This window comes from Amblyomma americanum, chromosome 2 (genome assembly GCF_052857255.1).
Source record: "Amblyomma americanum isolate KBUSLIRL-KWMA chromosome 2, ASM5285725v1, whole genome shotgun sequence".
Taxonomy (NCBI): domain Eukaryota; kingdom Metazoa; phylum Arthropoda; class Arachnida; order Ixodida; family Ixodidae; genus Amblyomma; species Amblyomma americanum.
In genome coordinates, this window is record NC_135498.1 from 181,241,030 (window position 1) to 181,266,271 (window position 25,242).

The following is a 25,242-nucleotide window of genomic DNA, read 5'->3' on the forward strand; positions in this document are numbered from 1 at the left end:
CTTGGCATGCTCTCGTAACCTCTCGTTCACGCATCTCCCAGTTTGCTCAACATATGTTTTTCCACAACTTAAAGGAATTTGGTAGGCTACACCTTCTATACACTCAACAAAAGGCTGCCTGTGTTTTGTAGCAATAGCTACATTAAGGTAGCATTTCGAGTCTTCAGCATGGCGGCGCTGCCACGCTGTCACGTGGTTTGTCACATGGTGCGGAGCAGCTGCCGGCGGCACGGCACCGTGGCTGATCACATGGTTGGTCACGTGACCAACCACGTGACCAAGTTCCACTCGGCCAGCTGTAGCTATCGCGTCACTCCATGTTTAACCAGAGCTAAACCGCCGCCAATTTTTTTGTCACAGCCACGCTGCTGGGTTGCCCCCGGATCAGTTATCCTGCAAAGCTTGAACAGCTTATGAGGAGCAGAGAACACGACTTTCACGTCGTAATGCTCGGCTACCTTTTTCAGATTGTGCGACAGTGTGTGTATGTAAGGTATCACCGCTACCTTCTGCCTACGCTGTGCGTGGCTATCGCATGTTTGCACCTTACTGCACATCTTTTTCAGGAGGCCTTCAGCGACTGAAAAGGGGTGAGGGTACCCAGCGCTCAGCAGTCTTTGAGCTTGATGGTTGAACGCTTCTGATATAAGATGCAGGCAAGTTTTGGCGAGAGCGTTCTTGAGGCACGACATGGCAATAGCTCGTTTAGCAAGCTTTGAATGGGCGGAACTGAATGACAGAAGTGGTTTGTTGATGCGCGGTTCATAGCACCAGCAGACACCATCATCTTTAAAGTGAAACCGAATACTATCTAGAAATTTAATTTGGCCACTGACTGGGAGTTTGTGGGTGAGTTCAAGAGGTTTCATCACCATTTTGAACGCAGCCAGTACATTTCCGGTAACACATTGACTCGCCTGCGTGTCACAGTCTAAAACAACTAAAAAAATCATCCACATAATAAAAAAACCTTGATAGCATTGCTGTCAATGAGAGAAGCGAGGAGTTGATGATCGAAATAAGCCAGCAAAAGATCACTGAGAACAGGGACTATGCAGGACCTGATGCATATACCCTGCTTTTGCAAGTGAGGTGTCCCTTCAAACTGGATGTAGGTTGATTCGAGATAAAATTTTAAAAGTTCTAAAAAACCCCGAACTGTTACCCCCACGGTGTTTTGATCTGGAGGCAACCCAGCAGTGTGGCTGTAGCAAAAAACACAGGCAGTCTTTTGTTGAATGTACAGATGGTGCAGTCTACCAAGTTCCCTTAAGTTGTGGAAAAACATATGTTGGGCAAACTGGGAGATGTGTAAACGAGAGGTTACAAGAGCATGCCAAGAACGTCAAAATGCGTGCGAGGGAAAAGATTTTGAAGGTTTCCTCGCAAGTCATTGTCTTACTTGCCAGGATTGTCCACCTGCACTTGATGGCACTTCCATAACCAGAAAGAGCAAAGAACGCATCACAAGAGAAATCCCAGAACCTGAACAGATATGTAGTCTTGGGGAGGGCTGTGTCAGCACCGCCTCTATCACCCTTTCCCAAAAAGAGCTGACCTATTTGCGCATGCGTGAACGATAACCACGGCTGTACAGAATTCTTAGAAGAGTGAATTTTTTCACAATAAAAGCTGTTGTAAGTTCAGCGCCCGTCCTTGTAGTCTCAACTTTGTCAACGTCTTTTTTGCGCTGCTTTTTCTATATTAATTACGTTCATTCCATCCATTTCTTTCCTCCTGAAGTGTGGCAGACACCCTCAACATCTGCAGAGTCACCTATGTCGAACATTAATGGCAATAATCCTCCACTAGTGCACGAAAAGCTTGGTGCTGTTACAGCACACAAAAAGGCACCCTCGCTGTTTTCACCGGTATGTGGTGCACATTTTGGCATTCTTCGACAGCTCGCTTAAATACTGCCAAGAATGGTCACCGACGTTCAGGAGGCATGGCCCACTGCGCAGCTGAGTGACTGTGAGAAGTTTTGTTTTTTATGACTAGTTGGTGCACCGGGACTCCTTGTCCGTCATTGTATCAGACCTGTCTGGGAATATTTCGCAGTTCTCTTGAAGAAGAAGAAACACTCTATACCTTCACGCAGTGCCGGCAACTTTCATACAAAGTAAAAGCAGCCAGAAGGCAAGGCTTTGTGCAGTAATATCGCATTGTAGCTGGGTTAGCGAATTTCCATGGCCGTGATTGGGCAACTCTCGAGCACGATTTTAGAAAAACGGGCTGACCTATGTGCAAGCAAATACCACAGCGAAGTTTGGCCTGTGTCTGTTCATCAGAAATGCTCTGACTATAACTAGTCTTACCCTATGCTTTAACGTTATGCTTAAACTGGCCTGAGAGGAGGTAGAATGCTGTGAAAACACATTTCGGCTCACACGCCTCAGTATCACACATATATGGCTGGGCTGGTGGCATAGCCTTATTGAAATGGGCTTGTGAGTTCTGTGAAACAGGGCAGAACAGTACTTAAGAGTTTTGCACTTGACTCGAGCAGCTCATTTGTTGTAAGATATCAGCACGATAGATCTTTGGAGCTTTTCTTCAGACAGTGCAAGGCTCAATTAGTAATAATCTGAGAATGATTTATGAATAGTGATTTGCTTTGCACTGCTTTGTATACTTTAACTCTTTCCTTGCCAGGCTCATTTAGTGTGGGTCATGGGTGACCGATAGGTATTGTGCACTATTTCAAAGCTACCAGTGCAATTTCCAACTTGTTAGGACATCAGTTATATAGTCTAAGAAGTCAACTTTCAACTTTTATGTAATTTGTAATTTGCTGTGAAGCACTGAATCTTGGTGCGGGACGGAAGACTGCAGTGCTTAAGTTTCTTTAGCGAGCATAGAGGGGGAATAGGACCCTTTCCCAAGCAACCTTGGTTGGAAAATTGGTTGTTGGGGATAGGAAATGTCACAGTGTCTGTCTGACATCTCGGCGGACACCTGAACCATAAGGAAGGAAGGGACAAAGGAGGGAGTGAAAGAAGAAAGGAAGAAAGTGGTGCCTCCGGAATAATTTGGACCACCTGGGAATCTTTAAAGTGCACTGACATCGCACAGCACGCTGGCGCCTTTGCGTTTCGCCTCCATCGGAACGCGGCCGTCGCGGTCAGGTTCGAACCCGGGTACTCCGGGCCAGTAGCCGAGCACTCTAACCACTGCATAATTATTTTGAGAACTGACATAATTTCTTTGAATGCTAGTAATAGCAGCGAGCCGTAAGATGATGTCAGATATTATGGTTTTAGTTGGGTCAATGAAGATCTCAAAGCCAAAAAATCAACTGCTCACAAGGATGTTCACATTATTATGGCCATTATTTGCTATGTGTCTATTATATGTGACCAAGATTTGGTCCCACAATCTCTACAGAGACAGGATGCTGAACAGTGAACCCAATGGCGCCATGCATTGAAGCCAAACAGCTGACGAGATGAACCAATATTTTCGGGCTGTTCTCAACCAAACCATTAAGATTTCAGTCAACATGCATAAATGTGTCTGGACGCTTATCTTGAGCAAGCAGCCTTGAACTAAAGCAAGTGACCCATAAAAAAGGTTGCAGGTACAATGGTGCATCATCAGTGCCTCGCTCATTTACAAAAAAAATTAGCTGCAGTTTAGCTTGTGACTAGAAGCTTGGAAGAATGCTAACATTATCATAGTTCATAAGAAAGGAGGCACCAAGGACTTGAAAAATTAAAGACCATTCAGCTTACTGTCCGTTGCCTACAAGGTATTTACTAAGATAATCGCTAATAGAGTCAGGGCAACGTTAGACTTTAATCAACCAAATGATCAGGCAGGCTTTCGTAATGGATATTCCACAATAGATCATATTCACACTATCAATCAAGTGATAGAGAAATGCGCAGAATATAACCAACCCCTATATATAGCCTTCATTGATTATGAGAAAGCATTTGACCCAGTGGAAACCTGCAGGCACTGCAGAATAAAGGTGTAGAAGAGCCTTACTTCAAAATACTGGACGATATCTGTAGCAACTGCATAGCTACCATAGTTCTCCATAAAGTCGGCAATAAAATTCCAATAAGGGAGGGCGTCGGGCAGGGAGACATGGATCTCGCCAATGCTATTCACCGCCTGTTTACAGGAGGTATTCCGAGGCTTGAATTGGGAACAGCTGGGGATAAAAGTTAATGGAGAATACCTAAATAATCTGCGATTTGCTGATGACATTGCCTTGCTGAGTCACCCAGGAGATGAATTGAAAATCATGATCAATGAGTTAGACAGACAGAGCAGAACGATGGGTCTAAAAATTAACATGCAGAAGACCAAAGTAATGTTCAGCAGTCTAGCAAAGGAACAGCAGTTCACAATTGGTAGTGAGGTGCTGGAAGTGGTAATGGAATACGTCTACTTAGGGCAGGTAATGACAGCTGATCCAAATCATAAGAGGGAAATAACAAGAAGAATAAGAATGGGGTGGAGTGCATATGGCAGGTTCTCTCAGATCATGAATGGCAGTTTGCCAATATCCCTCAAGAGAAAAGTATACAACAGCTGTATCTTTCCGGTACTCACCTACAGGGCAGAAATGTGGAGGCTAACGAAAAGGGTTCAGCTTAAGTTAAGGACAGCGCAACGAGCTATGGAAAGAAAAATGATAAGTGTAACATTAAGAGGCCGGGAGTGGGCATAGTGGGTCAGGGAATAAACGCGGGTTAATGGCACCCTAGTCGAAATCAGGAGGAAGAAATGGGCTTGGGCAGGGCACATGATGCGAAGGCAAGATAAACACTGGTCCTTAAGGGTAATGGAGTAGATTCCAAGAGAAGGCAAGCGTAGCAGGAGGCGGCAGAAAATTATGTGGGTGGATGAGATTTAAGATGTTTGCAGGCATACGGTGGGCACAGCTTGCAAAGGACAGGTTTAATTGGAGGGATATGGGAGAGGCCTTTGCCTTGCAGTGGGCATAAGTCAGGCTGCTGATGATGATGATGAACTACTGCTGAACATGGTTAGAGAGCGAAAACTGCTGTATCGGGCAAGTAGACGCAGCTCACAGCACACTGGACGCAGCACACTGGATAGGCAGCGTGCCCACCCTGCCACTCTGGCTGGTGGCAGTTACATTAATGGCTCATTGCGAGAGGTTTGTCACCCAATGAACGTTGCGGCCTAGTCTACCGCCCTCTACCGGCGAATCGAAAGGTCGAAGGTCAAGTTGTGCGACACCATGATGGACCACGTATGGTAAGGCCTATAGCCACATTTGACCTCTGGCTCACTTGAACGTCAAAAGGCAATGCATGGCGAAATCGGCTTTACCTAGCGTAGTGTGAAGCTTTCGCTTCAAAACATCAAGCTCCTAGGGCTGCATCTCTGCTGGAGTGATGCCAGCTTGTTTTATGGTCTTCTTCCCAGATAAATGCAGCCAAGCCATTTTACTGCAGCTCTGTGCACGCTGAATGCTTGTATGTGTCTCAGCATTAATTATCTCTAGCTCAGGGGCATGCGAGCCCTGTCCAGAGGTAGTTTTCTTTTGCAGCTGATATTATTGAAGTGAAACTCTGTTTTTATGCTTATCCCTTAGCCTTCAAAACATTTTGTGCATCTGGTATATACCAGCCTAGTTTATTCTTTCATGATACGTATTCACATTTTTTTTTGAAGTGTCGCTATCACCTTCACTAAATTTTTGTAGTTCAGAATTTTTTCGTGGTTATTACAATTTCACGTTTACTATCTATATGTCTATCAATCAACAGTATATTTTCATTAGTTGGCTAGTTTTTCATTAAAAATATGTTCAGGAAGAAATAGGTTTTGCAACACCTCTAAGAAATAGCTTTTTCATGTATGCGTGGGACAGCTGCGCCAGTTGCTCCATTTCGATACTAACGCGATTTTCTGTGCATGCTGCACTAGAGATTTAACTGGTCAAAATTGCCCAAAACTGCACCAAAGGCCAGCCGCACCCAACATGAATTTTTTTGTCCTTGTAGGAGTGAACGAACATTTGAAATTTTGCATGGTTCGATAACAGTACTGCTCGCTATTCAATTCGATTTGCACTGTACTTTTGTTCAAAGTATTCAACCCTTCTGAAGATTCGAAAATTGTGGAATTTCATGTTTTTCCAAACTTGCAGCTAATCACCGCATTTCAAACTGTACTCACTACAGCATCTTGCACTTATTACATCAGTTGACTTGCATTTCTCTCGTAGAATCGACTACCAACACACAGCAAAAGTGCTCTCATGGTAATAATATTAGGCCTTGTGTGAAAGTAATGAGTTGAAGGCTTTCGAGAGCCGGTGCGGCTGGCACGGGTCGGAAAAAGAGGTACAGCACCACGTGGAACGTCATATCATCAAGCCACGATGCAGTCGACGAGTGGCGATGAACATGTCAGCGAAGAGGGCGAATGACTCCTCTGTAATTATCAATCAAAATCATAAGAGACGTGGCACGCACAGAAGCGGGGTTTGGAAGGATAGCGGAATGGGCAAAGTTGCAGTACACGTGCTCTGAATCCTGCAATTCGGTTGCGGCTGCCACTTTCATGCTGTATAATTTTCGTCTGTTAGAATTTTAAAATTGTGTATCTTAAGTCGCAGGGGGTCAAGAAAAAAAACATGACAAAAACAAAAGCCTCATAGCCAGCCCGCGCAATCTTGTCTCGCACAGTGCTACCTGCTTGATGCATCTTGCAGCATAGTTTCTTTTTCGCGCCTTTGGTTTGCAACAGCATTTTGGCCCATCGCGCAACTTGCACTGCAGCGAAACCGATACGTGAGGTTTGTGCAGTTTGCGTCCCATTAACAACGGCACGTTTGGGGGTGGCACTGCACAGGTGGCGCTGTGTTCCCGGGTGGCACAAGGAAGTATGGAGCGATTGTCTTGCATGCATTGGATCTCAAGTTGCCGCCCTTTAATTCCCATAGCCGCCTAGTTGCGTTTTGGCAGCAGTACGCTGCACCATGCCGTTCCAATTGCACCTTTCAATGCCACTCTGCCATTTCTGGCCACCTATGAATGCTCCACGATTCAGTGAAAAACAGCAGCTCAGCATGCTTCATGATGGCATTTCTTAAGCCCCTTTGTTTCATTGGACCTACCATGTATTTACAATTTGAAGTTATTCAAAAATATTCTCTTCAGTTTGCAACCAAAAATTTGACGTTCGCCTGCTCCAAGGTTTTTGCCCTGAAGGATTGAAGCTGAGCCATGAGTCGAAGGCATTCACTGCATTCCACGTCTCCTCTCTTGGTATGCACAGCCATCCTTGCCTAGCGTCACAGCTGGAAACATGTGCGTCAAGCAGAATCGCGTTAAGTACTAGTGCGAGAGGCATGCGTTGCGGCACCTGAGGATATAAATTTTTTCACGTGGCATATATGCAGCATGAATGGTAGACTGCACCAAGAACCTCAACTGATGGCAGTTTTTTTTTAATTTTTGATTGGCCACATATCCATGTATCTGCATTTGACAGAAATACGTCAAGATGAGTGATAGAGATGACTGACAAACGCAGCACATATCAAGCTGATTCTATGCTGTGAAAAACTTTTCACCACACTGATATTATGAAACATGCGACTTCGTTAAAATTTACTGTTTGTGTTGTTAAGTTGCTCCAAAATCCAGATATTGCTGCTTCGTGGCTGCTCCCAAGTGCATGTTTCCTGTTCCTGAGCTGTTCCAGAGCGCATATTTTCTCCCCTAAGAGCTGCTCTAAAACCACAGTGTCTAAAACCTATATTGACTGTCCTGCCCTTGTCCGTGAGGCAGCAGTGATTTTTTTGTATCTCCAGGTATTCGCAAGTCAGAGTGTTGAAAACTTCAGGTTTTTAATGCTATAACACAGCCAACTTTTTTTTGTATGTTTCGGAATTTTAAAATATTTTTGCTTTTCATATTATGAACATAGCATTACAAGTATTTACCATAGTTTATGTCAGTGTGTAATAGCCAAATAAATTTTCACATTAATGTCTAATATTTATGTTTGATAGGCTTACTATACAGTAGTGCATAAAATAGTCCTGCCACTTTCCTTGTTCTTGTGCGCTCGTTCTGTGTGCATTCATTTCACTTCATTTTGATAAGCTGCATGTTAATGTAACAGCACATAATTTTTAGTCAATAATAACAAAATGAACCATCAAAAAACGACGATCTTTCCCACAGTAAGAAAAAGAGGTAAAAGATATAAAGGTGAAGCAAAAGCTATTCACGCAATTTGAGAGCAACGGTGCAGACAACTTTAACACATTTGCCTGCGAGCACAATCTACTTGCACTAGGCATTATCCATGCACTGACAACTCAGGACACCTTCCTACATTCGAAGAAAGCAGAAAGGAACTGCCAAGTTTTGCTGTTTCATGCATGTAGACCCACCCGCACTTTTCATGCATCTCGTATGCACCTGTTACGCTGGCCCCTGTCGTGGAGCCCCGTCATGACCAAGAGGGGTCAAGATTATTGACAGGTTCTGAGTGTCAAGGAAAAGACCTTTTGGCACCATGTTGCCCCATCGGTGCATCACAGTGCATGCATGGGAATGGTGCATTTTTGGTGGTCAGTCTAGCATGACCCCTGGGCAGCCCAAGTCTACCTCAAAAGACTGGAAGCCCTCTTGTTCGAGCTGCTTGAGCACAGCAACTGAAGCAGCTTCACCACTTGAACCTGCACAGATTCAGTTATTGTGAAACGAGTGTTTTAATTCAGTTCCTAAAAAGAGCGGACAAAAGAGTAATGCTTGGAAACACTTCTTTTTTCTTTCTGCCACCATCTCTCACCTAGGATAGCTGAACATTGCATTGGAGGGCACCGGTACCTTTCAGAAAAGCTGAGTACCAGCTAGGCAACAATAGGATAAAAGCCCAGCATGTGAGGTACATGATTTGAATCCCATAATCTACAAAGTCATCACTTTCTGACATTGGCTCTACAGCCTGCATTGTTGGAACTGGTGGTCAAGTTCTGTTGAAACCACTGATATTCACTAAGGGGCTGGATCGAACATTGGGCGCATGAAAGTGAGACCACTGGAAGCCTCGACCTAGGAGTCAGCCTTTGGCAGTGCACGAAATTGGACCTCAGCACAGTTTTTCAGCTTCAGCTTTCATTTTCCACTTGGCATTGCATCTTTTCGCCGTTCTTTTCTTTTTCCACGACAGTGCCTATCCGCTGTGCCATCAACCCGCCTTTTTCATTTTCCTGTGCTGCCACCTCGCGTACAACGCTGGAAGCTCACTGGTAGGGTACTGCGAACCCAACCCTGCCGGACTGAGTGCCGCTCCGGAGCACGTTTTGTTGGAATCTGTCGACGATGGTGTGTCCTGGGCAGCACCTGGTACCTGGAGGATTTCTAGGATTGACTGATGGCTGGGTGCGAAGTCCGAGGCAGGCTGCAGTGCCCACCGAAAAGCAAATTCTTCAGTATCTCCGATCATCCGGCATGCGATGCGAACACCAGCTTAGCAAGGGCCGCCGCTTCAGAGATGAAGGCTACATTCGGAACATAATGTTCAATGTAATATCCCCGATCAGTGAGGTTGGCGTTTTCCGCTGTATATGCCTGCCATCCATGAAAGGTGGATACTACATCGTGCACGCCGTAGTACAGAAAACGACTGGGGACAACAGTTTCCACAAGCAATCATTGTGCTCAAGCGCTGTAGAATAGCTACACGAGCTACAAAAGCACAAGCGTACTCACAACAAAGCAGCTCTATTAGCACTTCACTGTATTTTCCCACAGCACACCGCTGCATAAGTTAAACAAGCATGCGCGTCCATAAAGACGAGCGCGAGAGGCGCGCATTGAGTCATTCCGGCGATACCACGCAGCGCTCTTCATCATGGATATGATGCGAACACACGCATAACGCACCTTCTTCTTCTTCTACCTCTTAATACATGGCACGTACCCACAGGGGTGATTGGCCAGGGTGTAGTGGCATAAACAAGGAAATTTCCATAGGAGATTATGACAAAATTTTAGCACCATGCGTGAATGCTCTCGTAGCTTCTTTTTCGTTGCTCGCTCCATCGCGCGTTGAAAGCGGCTCACAGCACTTGCCCATTTCGCCTTCTTGCTTGAGAAAGCAAAAAACGTCGGAAAGAAGTCTGGGTGCCGCGGTGACATTCGAGGCCTTCCTGCCCATGAATAAAACACTTCGTGATAGACTGCACACGCATTTAAACACAGTACCTCGTCCTTATCTGTCACAATGTGATTCCCGCACAGTCTTGACGTGCTTGACGGTGCCTAAAGGCGGCCACGATTGTCGAGCCGGCGAACTGCTTTTATCCACGATTCGCGTCGAAGGCTGTCCCGGGAAGCGCTCGGAAAGCGAAAAAATCCGAGTTTGCTTCCCTTTACATATTGGGCATTGCAGCCGTATGCAAAGTATTTCGTAGGTATCGCCAAATGCGTTGCGCTGAACGCCCGACGGCTGCAGCAACGCACCCCGCATAGGAAGCCGGTTTATTTACACTTCCACGGCCGGTCTCGAGTGGAGCACGCGACCCTTCCAATATGTTTCGCGACACCGCCGCCAGGGGATGGGCGCATGCGCAGTTGCGTCGTGAAAAAGGCGGACTGTATGAGGAGGCCAGCAAAGTCTTCGGGAAAGACATTTAAAAAATAAGGGTCCATTGCATTGCAACGGGACAACACTAGCAGACGACAGGATGTCGCTACACACAGCATGTATGGAGCCTCGTCCGCTCAGCTCTGTCGTCCCGTTGCGCTAGTGTCGCCAAAGCTGATCTTTATTGCGATGCACGTTGTCGCGCCCTAAGCCCAAATTATAGCAGCAATGGGGGATAAAGTTAAGGAAGAATAGGTGGAAACCTTCACCTGGCAGCTGACTTTGCAGTGACCACTTTGCCAAACTGTCTCGACCGAACCGAAGAGAGAGTATGGCTACTATCTGCTGATGTGCCGACGGTGTTCTGTTGGTTCACATTAGCGCCTCCAAAGAGGTATATGGTACTACGGAATATATCAAGTACTGTTTCGTACTGTACCAATTTATGCCTGAATGGGCTTTTATTCGTGGTACAGTTGACTTCTAACAGCACTTGTTACGTGCACTGCAGCATTCATCTTTCTCGTCATTTGTTTCTCTTCTCTTGCGCTGTGCAGTTGAAGCGCAGATGTGCTATGGCGTTAGCTTGGTTAAAAGCACGTCTGGAAAGGTAAATGACACCCTAAAGTGGTAAACATCACCCACGAGGCATCGGCCTCCTGCAACTCGAAACTGAAACTGCAGCAGCTGTGTAACGAGCTGTTCTTCGAGTGTCAGGATTTCTGTGCCATCGTTCGCCTTGTTTTTGCTATGCAGCAATTCGGTTTTAAGATGACCTAGCCTCCACTACTGCTCTTTTATGCTCGGAAGACGAGAACCGGATAAGAACGCATGTACTCCATTGCCACGGCAGGATGAGACCTGCGTGCCTTTTTTTTTTCTGGGTTCTCCAAACAGTGCTCACATTTCTCATGTTCAGGTTCTCGATAGGATGAGAGGTGCGACTTTTTGCATTGGAAAACACATCAGACACCGGACATGCCGTCCAACTTCCAGTGGCGTCACCAGTGCCCGCTTCTGAAAGCGTAAATGCGGCACCCAGCCACCTGGTGGAGATCAGTGGTTCAAACCAAGCGTGGTGATGCGCAGCCAGGTAGCTGGCAAAATCGGTTGTGCAGACGCCAGGCAATATATTGTACAGCCCACCCTCAGAGACTCATTTTTTCTGCACCATTTCACTTTCAAACTGATACCCCCCCTGTATTTTACTATTTCTGTGAAGTAGCAAAACAGAAAGCTTTGCGACGAGAACATAACAACTAGGTATATATATCCTCACTTTCAGCCAACGTTGTTGTCTGGGCTGAATAGAATTCAGTGCTTGTGAAGTTTCACTTTATAGCTGCCAGCGTAAAGATACATGCTCCCAACCATTTGGTAGAGGTTGTGCTTGGTGCTTCAGTGGATCCAGACTTGCACCGATTCTCTGCATTCCCTAATTTGCGCACTGCCATCTCGTGGCTGCACATGCATACAACAACATTTGACAATGCTCCTTCTGGGACGAAAGCTTACCTCTGATTTTGCCCGATTTTAGAAGTATTTTTGCTCTTATTCCTGAGAGCATTTTCACCACAACTGCAGCGTGTGCTTCGAAGGCTGACATTTTCTTTTGGGTTGCTTTACCTGATGGCTCTCATACAGAGAGGAGCACAGCAGCTGAGCTGATTCTGAACTCATTAGAATAAGCTCGTCTTCCTGTCATGGTACTAGGGACACAACACCTCTCTTCCAGTGCAAAATGCAGGCACAGCTATCACTAGCAATAGCCGTATGAACTTCACAGCACTTGCTTTGTAACATCACCAGCACCATCATCAGGGTTCATCTAGCTGAAAAAAAATTGACCAGACATTTACTATTGTGGTAATGCAAATCTCGGCAACAGCTGGGGCGGTGTAAAATGCTGGTGCCACAGTGCTTAGCAACTCTGAGTATAGCTGCGAGTTACTCTGAGCTGCATTTCTTTTTTGCAACAAAGCAATCACCCCTTCTACTGCCAAGGCAGCAACGCTGCCCTGTTGGCACATTGCATTCACATACCTGCCCCACTGCCCACACTGCATAAGACCAGTGCACAGCCACCGCCTCCGGCCCCCGTGAGCTTTGCCATGAGCCCATGTGAGGCAGCCACTGCGACGACTCTGTCCAGCTGCGGATGACCGGCTCCGAGGCAGTTGAGTAGGCTCTGGTTCATCTGCACCAGCTCCTGCACCAGGCACATGTAAAAAAAAAGTAAACAGGCTAGCACAAGTGACCGATCACTGCAGCAGCAAAATGGCAACACATAGCACTGCGGTTCACGAGCACAACAGCCTGTGCTGCCACACTCATCAGCAGTGCATGGCTCTGGCCCACTGCTGCCGATCTGTGTTGAGGTGTTCACAACAGCTCAGTTACCATCTGGTTGATTTTACCTAGGTTCCAGGAGCCAAATATAGGAGGGATGAATTTGGAAGCTTCCAGTAAGGGGGTGGGAGTCTGTTTATCTGTGGAAGACCGCCGCAATCAAACCAGGGTGACAGCAGGCCACTATAAGATAAAACAAATTTCAGGGCTTGCAATGTAGGGAGTGCAAAGTACAGTCACGCTCGGCAGAAGTCCTTATGGCACACAAAACACTGTACATATGGTTCACTTGGTCACATTGTCAATGCTGCTATTAATGTCATCGCTTTCAGGGACCCTTCCTTTGATGGCACAGACAACTGGTCTGTTCTCCTTAAGCTGTGTCATGACGTCAGTGTACTGCTGCTAGGAAACTGCTCTCCTACTACATCTGAAGCCCAGATTTGGTACAGTTTTTTGTAACTGCAGCTCCCCGATGGATGCTAATAGGGCTTAAAGAATTCAGCTTTGGTTCAGGAAAACATCAACGAAAAAAATGATGGTTGATTTGATTTGCGTAGTTAGGCCAAAGCGAACTAGGTGTGCTAGCAGTTCGGTTCTCACTTCGCTTCCATTCTTCAGATCCAATGTTCACGGATGGTAGTTGTTCAGATAACGTTAATGGGTTAATATCCATATATGCGGAATTGGTCATTCTTCACACTCACAGATCCCTGCGAGTCTTCCTGCCACTCCTGGCATCGTGATGTAGCAGTCAAGTGATACGTCACTGTCCTTCTATTGCAGGTGCTGCCATCAGTGGGAATTGGGGTGGCTGGGGTTGGGTTGCGACCCAGGTTGCCCTTCCCGAGCAGCCTCTCGCAATTACTTGAGCTGCCGCCTTACGCAGTGTGGGCAGGTTGCTCACCTGCCATGATAGGCAGGTGAGCAGCAATTGTCACAAAACCAGCATCAGACAAACACACAACAGCATCAGTAATTGACCAGGTTATGGCAGTGCCACAGAATTTCATTGAGCAGCAGGCCGTTTTGTCAAAACTCTTGAAGAACTGCGCCGAAACTTTTGGTTACTGCATTGGCATGGTAATTTACTGGCAACCATTCAAGGGCTACTAGCAGCGCGACATGTGGGTATGTATATGGCACACCGTGGCACACGGTTGCTGGGCTATATGAAGGGCAGCGGCTGGACGTGTTGGGGCTTCACAGTACATGTAGCTTATATGCGCTGTTGGGAAATTTGAGAAACAAGTAAGTGCAATCAACTGTATTTCGTAGTTGGGCATCGTTGTTCTTGCCACAAGCGCTTAGCGCACACGCGCATTGTGCTCGCCATACTGCAGCTGCGTCAAAGATGCAATGCCTCTTGTTGAGCAGCGATCCATATCTACCTGTTATCTCTGCAGCTATAGAAATATTCTTCACTGGAAAACACGAAGAGGAAACCTCAGCCCCTAACTTGACCACTACGGCCGCGACAAGCAGGTAGCGTGGTCAGCAAATGCGTACCAGCGCAGGGGAGTGCGGCCAGTGGACCCCGCCTCTGCTTTCGGAATCGGCCGCAAGAGGGATTTCAGTGGCACCCCTATTGGCAGTTCTCATGGCGTATAAGCACTGGCGCACTAAAACGGAGATCAGTAAAAATAAAACAAAAGACAGAGGGCACACAACACAGCACAGTGTTGTGTCATGGGCCACCAACTAGCCTCAATCTGTCTGTCTGGAAAAACAGAGGCCCGAATAGATCAGGCCAATATATTTTAGCCATGTTTTGAATGCCGTTGACCCAAGAGAGCAATTGCTTCCAGATACCAGCAAATCGCCAAGCATGAAAGGGTGGCCTAAATAGTGGACGTAATGTGCATATGTGCTTGAATCTGGCTATGCCCTGTGGAGGAAAATACTGCTGTTTTGTTGTGGTAGCCTTACTAGGCTCATTATCATTTTAAGGCATACATATGTATGTACAGGAGCGGACAAAAGTAAATAGAGCACGCTATTGGCTTCCAACATTTTTCACGTGTTGCCTAATTCAAATTTTCAGCAATGGTGTGCACTTTCTCGTGGACAAACAATGTTTCTTCAGTCCCTATAGGAAAGATGTGTTTGCAATTAGAACGAATTCACGTGCTCCGTTTACACACGTTCCGTTTATTCACGTGCTCCATTTGCCAGGTGTACACACCTGGCAGGCCTGCAGTGGTGGAGGGTACAGCTGGGTGAAGGTGAAGGCCTTCAAGGTACAAATGCCTTCAGGGTAAATGCCTTTAGTTCAAAGGTCTTTAGAGTGAAAACCTTCACAGCAAATGCCTTCTGGGTAAAGGCCTTTGGGCCAAAGGCCTTTGGGCCAAAGGCCTTTAGGTCAAATGCCTTTAGTACATAAAAACCTTAAGTGCCCACCACACCAAGTGCTACTGCTCGACATTCCATGCTTAGCCATGCTAAACCGTCTACTAATTTCTTTTTTCTTGTTTCATGACAAGTTTTTTGCTCCCACATATTTTTAGTGCTTTACGATATACTGATGTAACAGAAAATCATTCTCAGCAGTCGCTGACATTTAATTCAGTTGCATTTTAACTGTGATCATGCAGTACATTTGTGATCACTATAGCCCTTTTTTTTTTCTCCTGTAGATGTGCAAAAAAAAAAATCTCGCTTGACTCTGGTAACAGTGAAAAAAAAAAAAAGAGCAGTGATACAAAATGCAAAAGTGTTTTTTGTATGCCCGACTATATATGCCTCATGTGCTTGGCTGTTTGTTGCTCACAAGTTAAACTTTTCAGTACTCGTAAACTGGCAAAAAAGCAGTGCTGAAACTAAGTATACAATCCACTGTTCGCATTGGATTTACCACATGGTTGTATATGTATTCTGATCATCTCTGAATGATAAGCAACAGGGAGGCACTTACAGATGCTTTATAAAAGATGTTGTTTCCAGCCAGCTCTCTTGAAGTCTTCAGAAGCTTCCAGAAGGTCTCAGAAATTGCCTCAATAGACTCCAGGACTGGCTTTACAATTTCTGGAAACTAATGACAACAAAGGGATATGTGTTCAGTTAGGCAGCAGCATGAATAGGGTTGTGAAATAATGCATTAAGCATGCTCCTGATGCCACAATGCATGGTAGCTAGGCATCATATTCCTCAACCAGTAATTCTTAACAGTAGGTATAAATCACTGTCAGTTACTGAAGATGTGTTGGCACACGTCGGCTAGCCACTGAATAAGTGCAGTGAGCAATGCCAAGATTCAACAGAAGATATGCAGTGACTTGCAAATGTGCCGTGTTGTTGAGCACAGGCTGAGGTCTCTTTCTTGCATGGGGTATTTGCATGGCTCACAGTATGGCCACTCAAATACCTACTGGTACTAATTCACCTTCCCTATCTTAACTCGATCAGCACTGAACAAATAATGATGAATGTGGCATCGCTCAGGAAGATGGGAATTAATGCTTCTTCAGAATAAGCTGCTCTCTTGTAATCAAGCGCTTGTCCATGTCATCTTCTACTTTCAACATGATGGCGCTGGTCCTGTTGTTTTCTTTCCGTGTTGTCCTCTTGTTTTGCGCTATTTTCGCTTAAGTATGTATCACCAACTCGCCCGTCTTGCCATAAATAGTGCTGGTCCTGTTGTTTTCTTTCCTTGTTGTCCTCGTCTTTTGCGCTATTTTCGCTTAAGTATCTTCTACTTTGTCTTTCATCTGTTTCGCACTGTACTACCCACAATAAAATTGTAATAAAGTTTTACAGGCATCTGGTAATCTAAGGTATACATCATTTGCTACCACATTTGGAAGCAGCAATTGCTGCTTTTCTACAAAACAAATTCAAGAACGGCACCATCAGTAGCGATGCTAAGTTAGGATATAGCAGAAGCTCTCAGCTGAAGGTATCTGGATGCCATCCATTACTAGGGAAGGTTTTTCATGTTTTTCTCTCCTCCAGGAACAGACATTGCCACCATGGCTCTCGGTGCAAAATTTGCTCCCACAAACTGGCATTACTATTTGGTAAGCCCTACTTGGATCAGTTTTGTTGCAAAAAGCCGCTGGACTACTGTCAAACAAAGTACTGAACAAAAAAACACTGGACAAAATGCCACTGCCATGTGATACCTGTGCAGGAATAAGTGTACCTGCCTCCCAGTGTGATGCTATATATTGCTTAGGGCACCCGTTGAGGTGGCCAATGACATTTGGCTCCTGAGGCCAGGAATGCATATAGAACCCTGGCTGCATTGGGCATGAAAGGGGCAAACTGAAAAGCTGCCTGTGTACTGTGCTGTGTCAGTGCACATTAAAAAACTCCAAATGGTCGAGATTAATCTGAAGCCTTCACTATGGCATCCCTCACAGCCCATGGGCAGCTTTGAGATGTAAAACCCACGTAACATAGCAGAACAGAGCGTTCAATGCACGGCCAGCCATTAATTTATCATCACACATAGTACTAAACTACCTGCACTGTGCCTGATTTGATGAGATTATTATTCGTCGAACATATTTTTCTCTTTGTTTTCTGAAAAGGTAGTTTTTTCCTCGGGTGCTGCAAGATATTTATCATACCATGCAAGAGGTGATTTGTTTATTAAATGCTTCTGCAGAACATCTTGTGGAGTCTACAGTGAGGCATGTCACAATGAGTCACCTGGTCGTGCCTCTTCATGAGCCTGGCCACCATAGCTTTGGTGTTCCTGGGAACTCGGGTGTTGACAAGCAGCACCTTGTAGGCGGGTATGCTGCAGGGAGGAACAAGCAACATGTTCCAACACCGCAATGGGTCCCAAACAGGTTGCAGCTTAAAGAAAGAGTACCCGTGCATCGAGTCATGCGAGGCACCTTCAGTTAATTCTGTACCACCTGTCCGGCTTTATTTGTGCATATGCAGCCTGGGTTTACAGATGCGGAAGAAAAACTGTAGGCCAAAACAGTAGGACTCACCTCTCCAAAGTGTCGCAAATTTTTCCTCCCTTGAAAAGAAGGGCACCTCCTGGAGAAAAAAAAATGGAATGATCCTTCTGACCTACCGAAGAACACTCGCGTAGGTCACATCATGCGATTAATCCTCACATCATCATCATCAGCCAGGCTGCATCTGCTGCGCCCAATTTTTCTCCTATTAACCCTGTCTGGCACCAGCCCCCGCCACTGTGCTATCCCACTAAACTTTGGTCAAATGTTTTAGGGGAATCCCCCAAGGTAGATCAGATTTGTAATAAGGGAGTAATTACTCATTGGCATCCACCCAAGTGCAGCCATACGGCTACAAGGGAAAGCTATACAGCTTTCTCAGAAACTTATTAGAAATCTACTCCACCTTGGGGGATTCCCCTAAACATTTGACCAACACTGTTCCCACTTTGAGTTATTGATCAATTCGCTCTCGCCCTACCATAAGCTTGCCATCCCAGTTAGCTCAGTTGGTAGAGCGACTGCTCCAGTGTAGTGATGGTCCCGGGTTCGAACGCCGGAAATATTAGGACTGTCAGTTACCTATCCTTCACTTTACATTACAAATTATGGGCACTGTGCTTGCTGGTTATGTTACTGGAATTTGCATATCTGTACAGGACAGCCAGCTGACTTTCTGCCTTGAGCTTTGAAATTGAATTCGCTGATGGGACTGGTAGAGACATTGTTCACGTTTAGAAACTGGAGCCCTACCTTAGGCCATTGACCAAGCCCCAGCAACCTTGCTCTGTGGATTTACTATATTTGTTTTTAGTAACATTCTTGTGCATTGTGCATGATTTTATTACATAGTACACATACACTCTGTGTGCTATATTTTGTGCACATCATATATCAGTGCATTCTGCACATCCTGTAGATAAGCCTGTGCACATAGTTGAAAATGCATTAATTTTTTGCTGTTTAGTTGTTTTTTTTTGTCAATTTGCCTTCACAACTGCCTTCAGACCCAAGCATATCATGCATGGAAAAAGAATATGCTCGGAGGTGCATGTGCTTGTGAGCATGGAATAGAACAAGATAAAGATTAGATCATGCCTGAACTCTGCGTCATGCGGGTGTAGCTTAATTTTTGGTCTCCGAACACCTTCCAGAATGACGGCCACAACCGAGCTGTCAAACCCTCTCTGAGTATGTCAAGCATAGCAGCTATTGGAGCTGAGAGGTCAAGATTTCTTGCTGAATTAATACTGAGTAAAACTCTTCCTCAAGTCCATGAAATAACTTTCAACCACTGTTAATAAACTTCAGTTGCGGCTGGTTGGGCACACACCGTGGGTGCAGATAGTGTTGTCAATGCCCGAAGGCTGCCCATGCAGGAAGCACTCTGCCTGGAAGGCCCATGCAGAGATGAGCTCGCGGTCGCCGCTGGTCAGGGGGCGCTTCACGGCACGGCACCGTGCCAGGACCAGAGCTGCCAGGGCTGTGCTGTATGAGGCAGATGACCCAAGGCCGGCTCCCAGGGGAAGCCTTGACGTGACGGTGAACTTGGCTGGGGCAAAGCACCTGGGTACAGATATAGTTTGGGAGCAGTTCGGGATAAGAGTTAATGGAGAATACCTAAATAATTTGAAATTTGCTGATGACATTGCCTTGCTAAGTCACTCGGGAGATGAGCTGCGAAGCATGATAAATGAGTTAGACAGGCAGAGCAGATCGATGGGTCTAAAAATTAACATGCAGAAAACCAAGGTACTGTTCAACAGTCTGGCAAGGGAACAGCAGTTCACAATTGGAAGCGAGGTGCTGGAAGTGGTAAAGGAATACGTCTACTTAGGGCAGGTAATGACAGCTGATCCAAATCATAAGAGGGAAATCACAAGAAGAATAAGAATGGGGTGGAGTGCATATGGCAGGTTCTCTCAGATCATGAATGGCAGTTTACCAATATCCCTCAAGAGAAAAGTATACAACAGCTGTATCTTTCCGGTGCTCACCTATGGGGCAGAAATGTGGAGGCTAACGAAAAGGATTCAGCTTAAGTTCAGGACAACGCAGCAAGCCATGCAAGAAAAATGATAGGTGTAATGTCAAGAGACCGGAAGCGGGCAGAGTGGGTGAGGGAACAAACACACGTTAACGACACCCTAGCCGAAATCAAGGGAAGAAATCGGCTTAGGGCATGTAATGCAAAGGAAATATAACTGCTGGAGTGGAGCAGCAGGTGGCAGAAAGTTAGGTGGGCAAATGAGATTAAGAAGTTTGTGGGGATATGGTGGCCACAGCTGGCACAGGACAGGGTTAATTGGAGAGACATGGGAGAGGCCTTTGCCCTGCAGTGGGCGTAATCCGGCTGATGATGATGATGATGATGATGTGTGTTGATATAGCAGGTAAGTAAGTGTGAGAAGTGTGCACGATGATGATAACGTTTTAAATGTAACTAATATTGGTGGACTATCCCCCTATTCCGGAGGCCCCTTGAATCTTGCAGCTGCTCTGTAGCCCTTTCGGTCAGCTCCTGCTGATCTTTTGGGTCTTAGCTGGACAACATTTCCTCCCACTGCTCAACCTTCAGTTCTTTTATCCCTTCTATTTCTGTGTTATCTTGGCAGGCCCATACCATGTGGTATAGGTCCGCCTTTGTGCCACAGTGTGTGCATTGGGCATTGCTGTGGCAGTACAGTGAATGATAATGATGAGACAATACCGGCAACCTTTCAGGAAAGCATGCATGCATACTTCTTTTATTTACTTTGTATTGTAATGGACAAATGAAATTCCCCTTCTCTACTGCTCACCGTTTCAGTCTCTTCCACTTCAGCAGAATCTCAGTAATTCAAGCTCATTTTATTTAAACTTCCAATTCATCCAAAATAAACTGACACTCTGCTCTCCTGCCAACATCAACTGCGTTAAAAACGCTCCCTAGAAATTTTACTCCACATATTTGCAGCAGATTTTCAGTCTGATTTGAGTTAAAATTATCAAAATCAGTAATTTCTATTTGGCAGTCTTTCCATGCTTAGACCTAAAAGTAAATCTCTACAAGTTTTAAGGAAATTTTGCAAATTAGCAGGAAAACAAGAATTTTTTCAGCTAAACAGATCTTTAGTCATGGCCAAGGCAAGGTGCTAACCTGGCTACATATGCTGAAAAGAAAGGGAGAAAATGATGTGTGGAAAGCATTACATCATGGCTGCCTTTGAGCCTTCAGAAAATACGGGAGTTGCTAGCACTGTTATCGTGCAATGGTTTAATACACCAATTGTGATGTGGCGGTGGCCACCAGCTGTTCTCACAAGTCACCCTCTGCTTGAACTGTGCGAGAGAACTCGGAAAAGAAAACACACTTGCAAATTCTTCACTTCGGCCTTTATTAATCCCGAAGAACTGCAAACGTTAATGGAAAAAAAAACTTATTTAAAGTAACGGAGAAAAAAATGCATAGATTTTTCAAACTGCTGCAGGAAAATACTGACCAAAATGTGAGAGTTTTGTACCTAAGAGAATTTTCCGTTTTGGCATGGAGCATCGCTGGTTGGGAGTCTACTGTGTTGCTATCATGTTAGATTTGAAGTCACACACTGTATTCACTTAGGCCACAGGGAAAGACTTGATTTTTTATGGTTTATTTTTGCAGAATCTGGTTGCCACTCACCAGCATGTGTTATTCTTCAAGCAGTCAGCATTCATAATGCCTATTTTTGTGCACTGCTGCTTGCTGGCAGTTTCACCACCATTTAGTAAAGGCAATTGTTCACACATAGCATCTGCAGTGGGAGCTTAAACCTCTAGCGGAGTTGGACGAGCCAGGCTCATCACAAGCCAACAGTCATTCTGGTTCATAAAGAGTCCAGTGCATCATGTTTTCTGGCACTCTGTGTCGGGCTTAAAGCGAGTAGGGCTCGTCCAAAGCAGTTTTTTGAAGCGGTAGCTTCACTACTAGAGGTAACAGGCTGAGATCGCCGTGTGCTTCCCATGACCTTCAAGGCTCAGCCAATGTCGAGCCTTCAGTTTTATGAGTTTGGAGAAGCAGTGAATGGCCAATGGTCATGCCATTGTAAAGGTCAAGATCAAGGGCAAAAGTCAAGGTCAAGTTAAGGTCATCACAGTCACGTGAAGGTCAAGTCAAAGTCAACCAAAAGTCTGGTCACGTTATTGACTTTTGGCTCGCGCCAAGGAGCCAGAACGCAGTGTTTATGTAATAGGGCGTGACGTCATGCCCTCCTTAACCGAGTACATAACGCGAGGAGCACCGGCATGCCTAGGAACGAAGTCGACATGCGGTGTTGACCATGCTAGGCTGTGAAGTCACGGCCTCCTAAACCGAGTACATAACTTTCTAGGCACGAAGTCCACATATGGTTTTCACGTGCTAAGCCTAGCACCACGTAGCTACCACGTGGTGGCACACCACGGCTGGCAAAGACCAAAGAAATGACCAAAGCATAGCATAACAAGACTTTGCCAGGCTAAACCATCGTGAAGCTACTGCTTCTCCCTCAGTTCAACCAAAGCTAAACCACCGTTAATTTTTGGTTTGTTGACAGATGGCACCACGGGTACTAATTATGACCATTTTGGTACCATTTTCGAAAAAAAAATGTGTTCATTAGGGAGTTAAGAGCATTAGGAATTCATTAGAGAGTTAAGGAAAAAGGAAAGGAAAAGAAAGATAGTGCTACAGATTACTTCGCAACATGGTAAAATGCTAACATTTGAAAGCACAGGTTGGTAAAACATTGGGCTGAATGATGCTTTTATCTGAGAGCTGAAGTCATTATTTTCTGCCTACCACTCGGAGAGAAGCTGCACTTTTTTAGCAGAGTGTATTGGGACAAAAACGAATTTCACATGTGTACCTGGCAGGCATGATATAGTCAGGATACAGTGGTGTTTTTAAGCAGAAACAGGCTTGAACTTGCCAAACACTTTGAAGCAGGGGCTTTTATTTCCTTCCTGGCCTTCTGTACCTGGTGCCTGCATTTATGAGTTTTTTCCTTCTTATCTGCATGTTTGCTGGTTTTCCTGTGTTGAGGAATTATGTAAGCCTAATGCATTGGCCTCTCTAGCCAGCAATTGTGGGCTTGTGGCCAACAGCAAATTTTTTTGTAAACAGCTAGTGATCAATGCACTGGTGTGCCTTCCGTAGCTCTGGCTGGCCATGACAAATTCCTAAATTTAACATTTTTGGGCACAAAGCTGAATTCCCAACATCTACACTGTTATACCCGTGCCACATGCGCACAAGAAATACCAGTAAATAGTTAAGGCCTTAAATTTGCTAATGCCATTATTTCCGGAGTTGGTGCAACACGTCCACATTTAATGCCATTGCACGAAAGTCACGATGACGATAGCGTTTGCAAGGCAGTCAAAAACTTCATCTGAATAAAAACAGTGCGAATGAGCACTATATCTCCCGGAATGTTGTTCAGATGTAATATAAAAATTATTTTGCAGAAAATGCCACTGTTCTTGCTCGACAAGTTGAAAAAGTAGCGATAAACTCGTGTGTCAGCAAAAATGCTGAGAGTATCTGTCAGAAGTGCTGGTAAAAATGGCACCCTTCACATCAAAAATGCTATAGAGATGCCTCGTCTGACTGAATTGTTGTGAATTAACCACTTATTACTGGCTAGGAAGTTGTTACTAACAAAGTCGCATGCTTCTGCGTGTGGAATGGGGACGAGAGTACGCATTGCCCGGGCGAATGAGTTGTGGCAAACTCAGTAGGTCGCAAATGGCAGTAAGGCTAATGCCATTAAATTTATGCATATAGCACCGCTCGAATGCCTTTAAAACTTCAAGCAATAAGCACTTAATGACATTAAGTTTGCCCGTGTAGTACGGGTATAAATCCTCAAAACTCAAAGCCTTAACTATGATGTTCTCACTGGCTAAGACTGTTTTATGCATTGCATGGCAATCAGCAGTATGCACCTTCAGCAAAGTGTAAATATGGGAAGTTATATGCGTGCCAACAAGGAACGAACAAACAGTCCAGGGACGAGATGCAAGAAAATAGCAGACGTAATTACACACAAAAAAAATGAAAGATTTGGTTACTCTTTCAGAGCCTACTTTTGTGTCTCCTGTGTTCTCAAATATCATCCTTGCATTGTTAGTTATTTTGATCCTCACTGAATGCTCGCCTTCATCTCTTTTTAACGGCACGTTGTTTGCCTAAACTGAAGAATGTTGTGCAGCATATGTGAGTAATTGCTTTATGAGAATCAGCATAGCCAGAATTTCAGAGCATACGGCTCAGTCAGAAACACAATTGTGTATACACGCCGTACGGAAGCATACCTGTACTACACTAATGGTGTGTATATAAGGTCATTCACATGTGCAGTCATGCAGTTACCCATTGTTGTGCCTCAGTGCAATACCGGCGTAGAGAAAGAGGAAAGCAAGCTTGCTTCGGTCTGCGTGGTTTGAAGAGTCTGGATCAATTTCGAAACCGCTGCAGATCTCTGGCAGGAGGCTGGCGGATGGTATCACAGTGGCAGCATAGCCTGCGTAGACAGTTTCATATATTAGCTCAGCGCCTTTTGTTGCTCTCCGCTCTTTTTTGTACTTTTAATTCTTTGTGGAGAACAAAACCTGCACAGTGAGCCTGCAGCACACTCAGTGGGATGCGCACCTTCTTCGGGAACAGAGAAAACTTCGAACTTGCTGACGGGCCACGCTACGACCAAGTCGAGATCCGCTGCCTGCAGCACCACGAGCGACTCGTGCTCGGTGCAGGAAACGCGTGTCCTCAGGTCGACGCTCGCAGCAACTGCAGCCTTGGGAGAAGGGTTGGGGAGGGGACGAGCGCAAAAGGACGAGTTGTGAATGAGCGATATACATCGCATTATATACCGGCGCCGGCGTGCACACTCAATTGCGCCGCTTAATTTCATGTACCTCGAAATTAAGCCACGTCGCGGCAAAGGCCGCGCCAAGCTGGAGGAAAAACCAGCACCCGGAAAATAGAAGAAGGTGCGCGTTTGTTTTCCTAGCCGGGGCGGAAATATACGCGCTACACGCACGAGTGAGCTTCGGTTCGGTTGACTCGCCAGTCCAGGAAAATCGCAGCAGCAGCACGGCGGCGACGCTTGGGCAAACTGTGCGAGCGCAATGGACGCGGCTTTGCGCAGCAGTGTAACTCACCTTGCCGTACACGACGGCGTGCTCGCCGTGAATTATGGCTTTTCCCGGTGCCGACGCCGCGCAGACGACCATCGCTAGCAGACGATGTCACTCGGCCGCAGGTCAACAAAGCGCGATCACGACCTGCCGACACTGGTCCGCCCACGCGTTTTGTTTTGGTTTTGGTTTTGCCCATGGTGAACAGACGTGAGCATTTCCTCGTCTAAGTTGAGCCGTA

General features: G+C 45.6%; 1 protein-coding gene across 1 annotated transcript; it reads right to left on the reverse strand.

Annotated features, from left to right (window-relative positions):
- Mvk (Mevalonate kinase) lies at positions 1-25,194 on the reverse strand. Its single transcript, XM_077655554.1, has 9 exons — positions 25,026-25,194; positions 24,514-24,658; positions 24,235-24,385; positions 19,195-19,427; positions 17,892-17,940; positions 17,599-17,689; positions 15,860-15,976; positions 12,640-12,805; positions 1-8,683 (listed from the first exon to the last, which is right to left on the reverse strand). Exons 1-9 carry the CDS (start codon positions 25,095-25,097, stop codon positions 8,577-8,579), a joined length of 1,131 nt encoding a protein of 376 aa, XP_077511680.1. The 5' UTR covers positions 25,098-25,194; the 3' UTR covers positions 1-8,576.
- Between the last annotated feature and the right edge of the window lie 48 nt (positions 25,195-25,242).

Excerpts from the sequence above, each read along its gene's own strand:
- Mvk (XM_077655554.1), bottom strand. The coding sequence starts at position 25,097 with ATGGTCGTCTGCGCGGCGTCGGCACCGGGAAAAGCCATAATTCACGGC. Across the intron at positions 24,659-25,025 it reads ACGCCGTCGTGTACGGCAAG|GCTGCAGTTGCTGCGAGCGT; the intron begins GTGAGTTACACT and ends CCTTCTCCCAAG. Across the intron at positions 24,386-24,513 it reads TTTCTCTGTTCCCGAAGAAG|GCTATGCTGCCACTGTGATA; the intron begins GTGCGCATCCCA and ends CTGTCTACGCAG.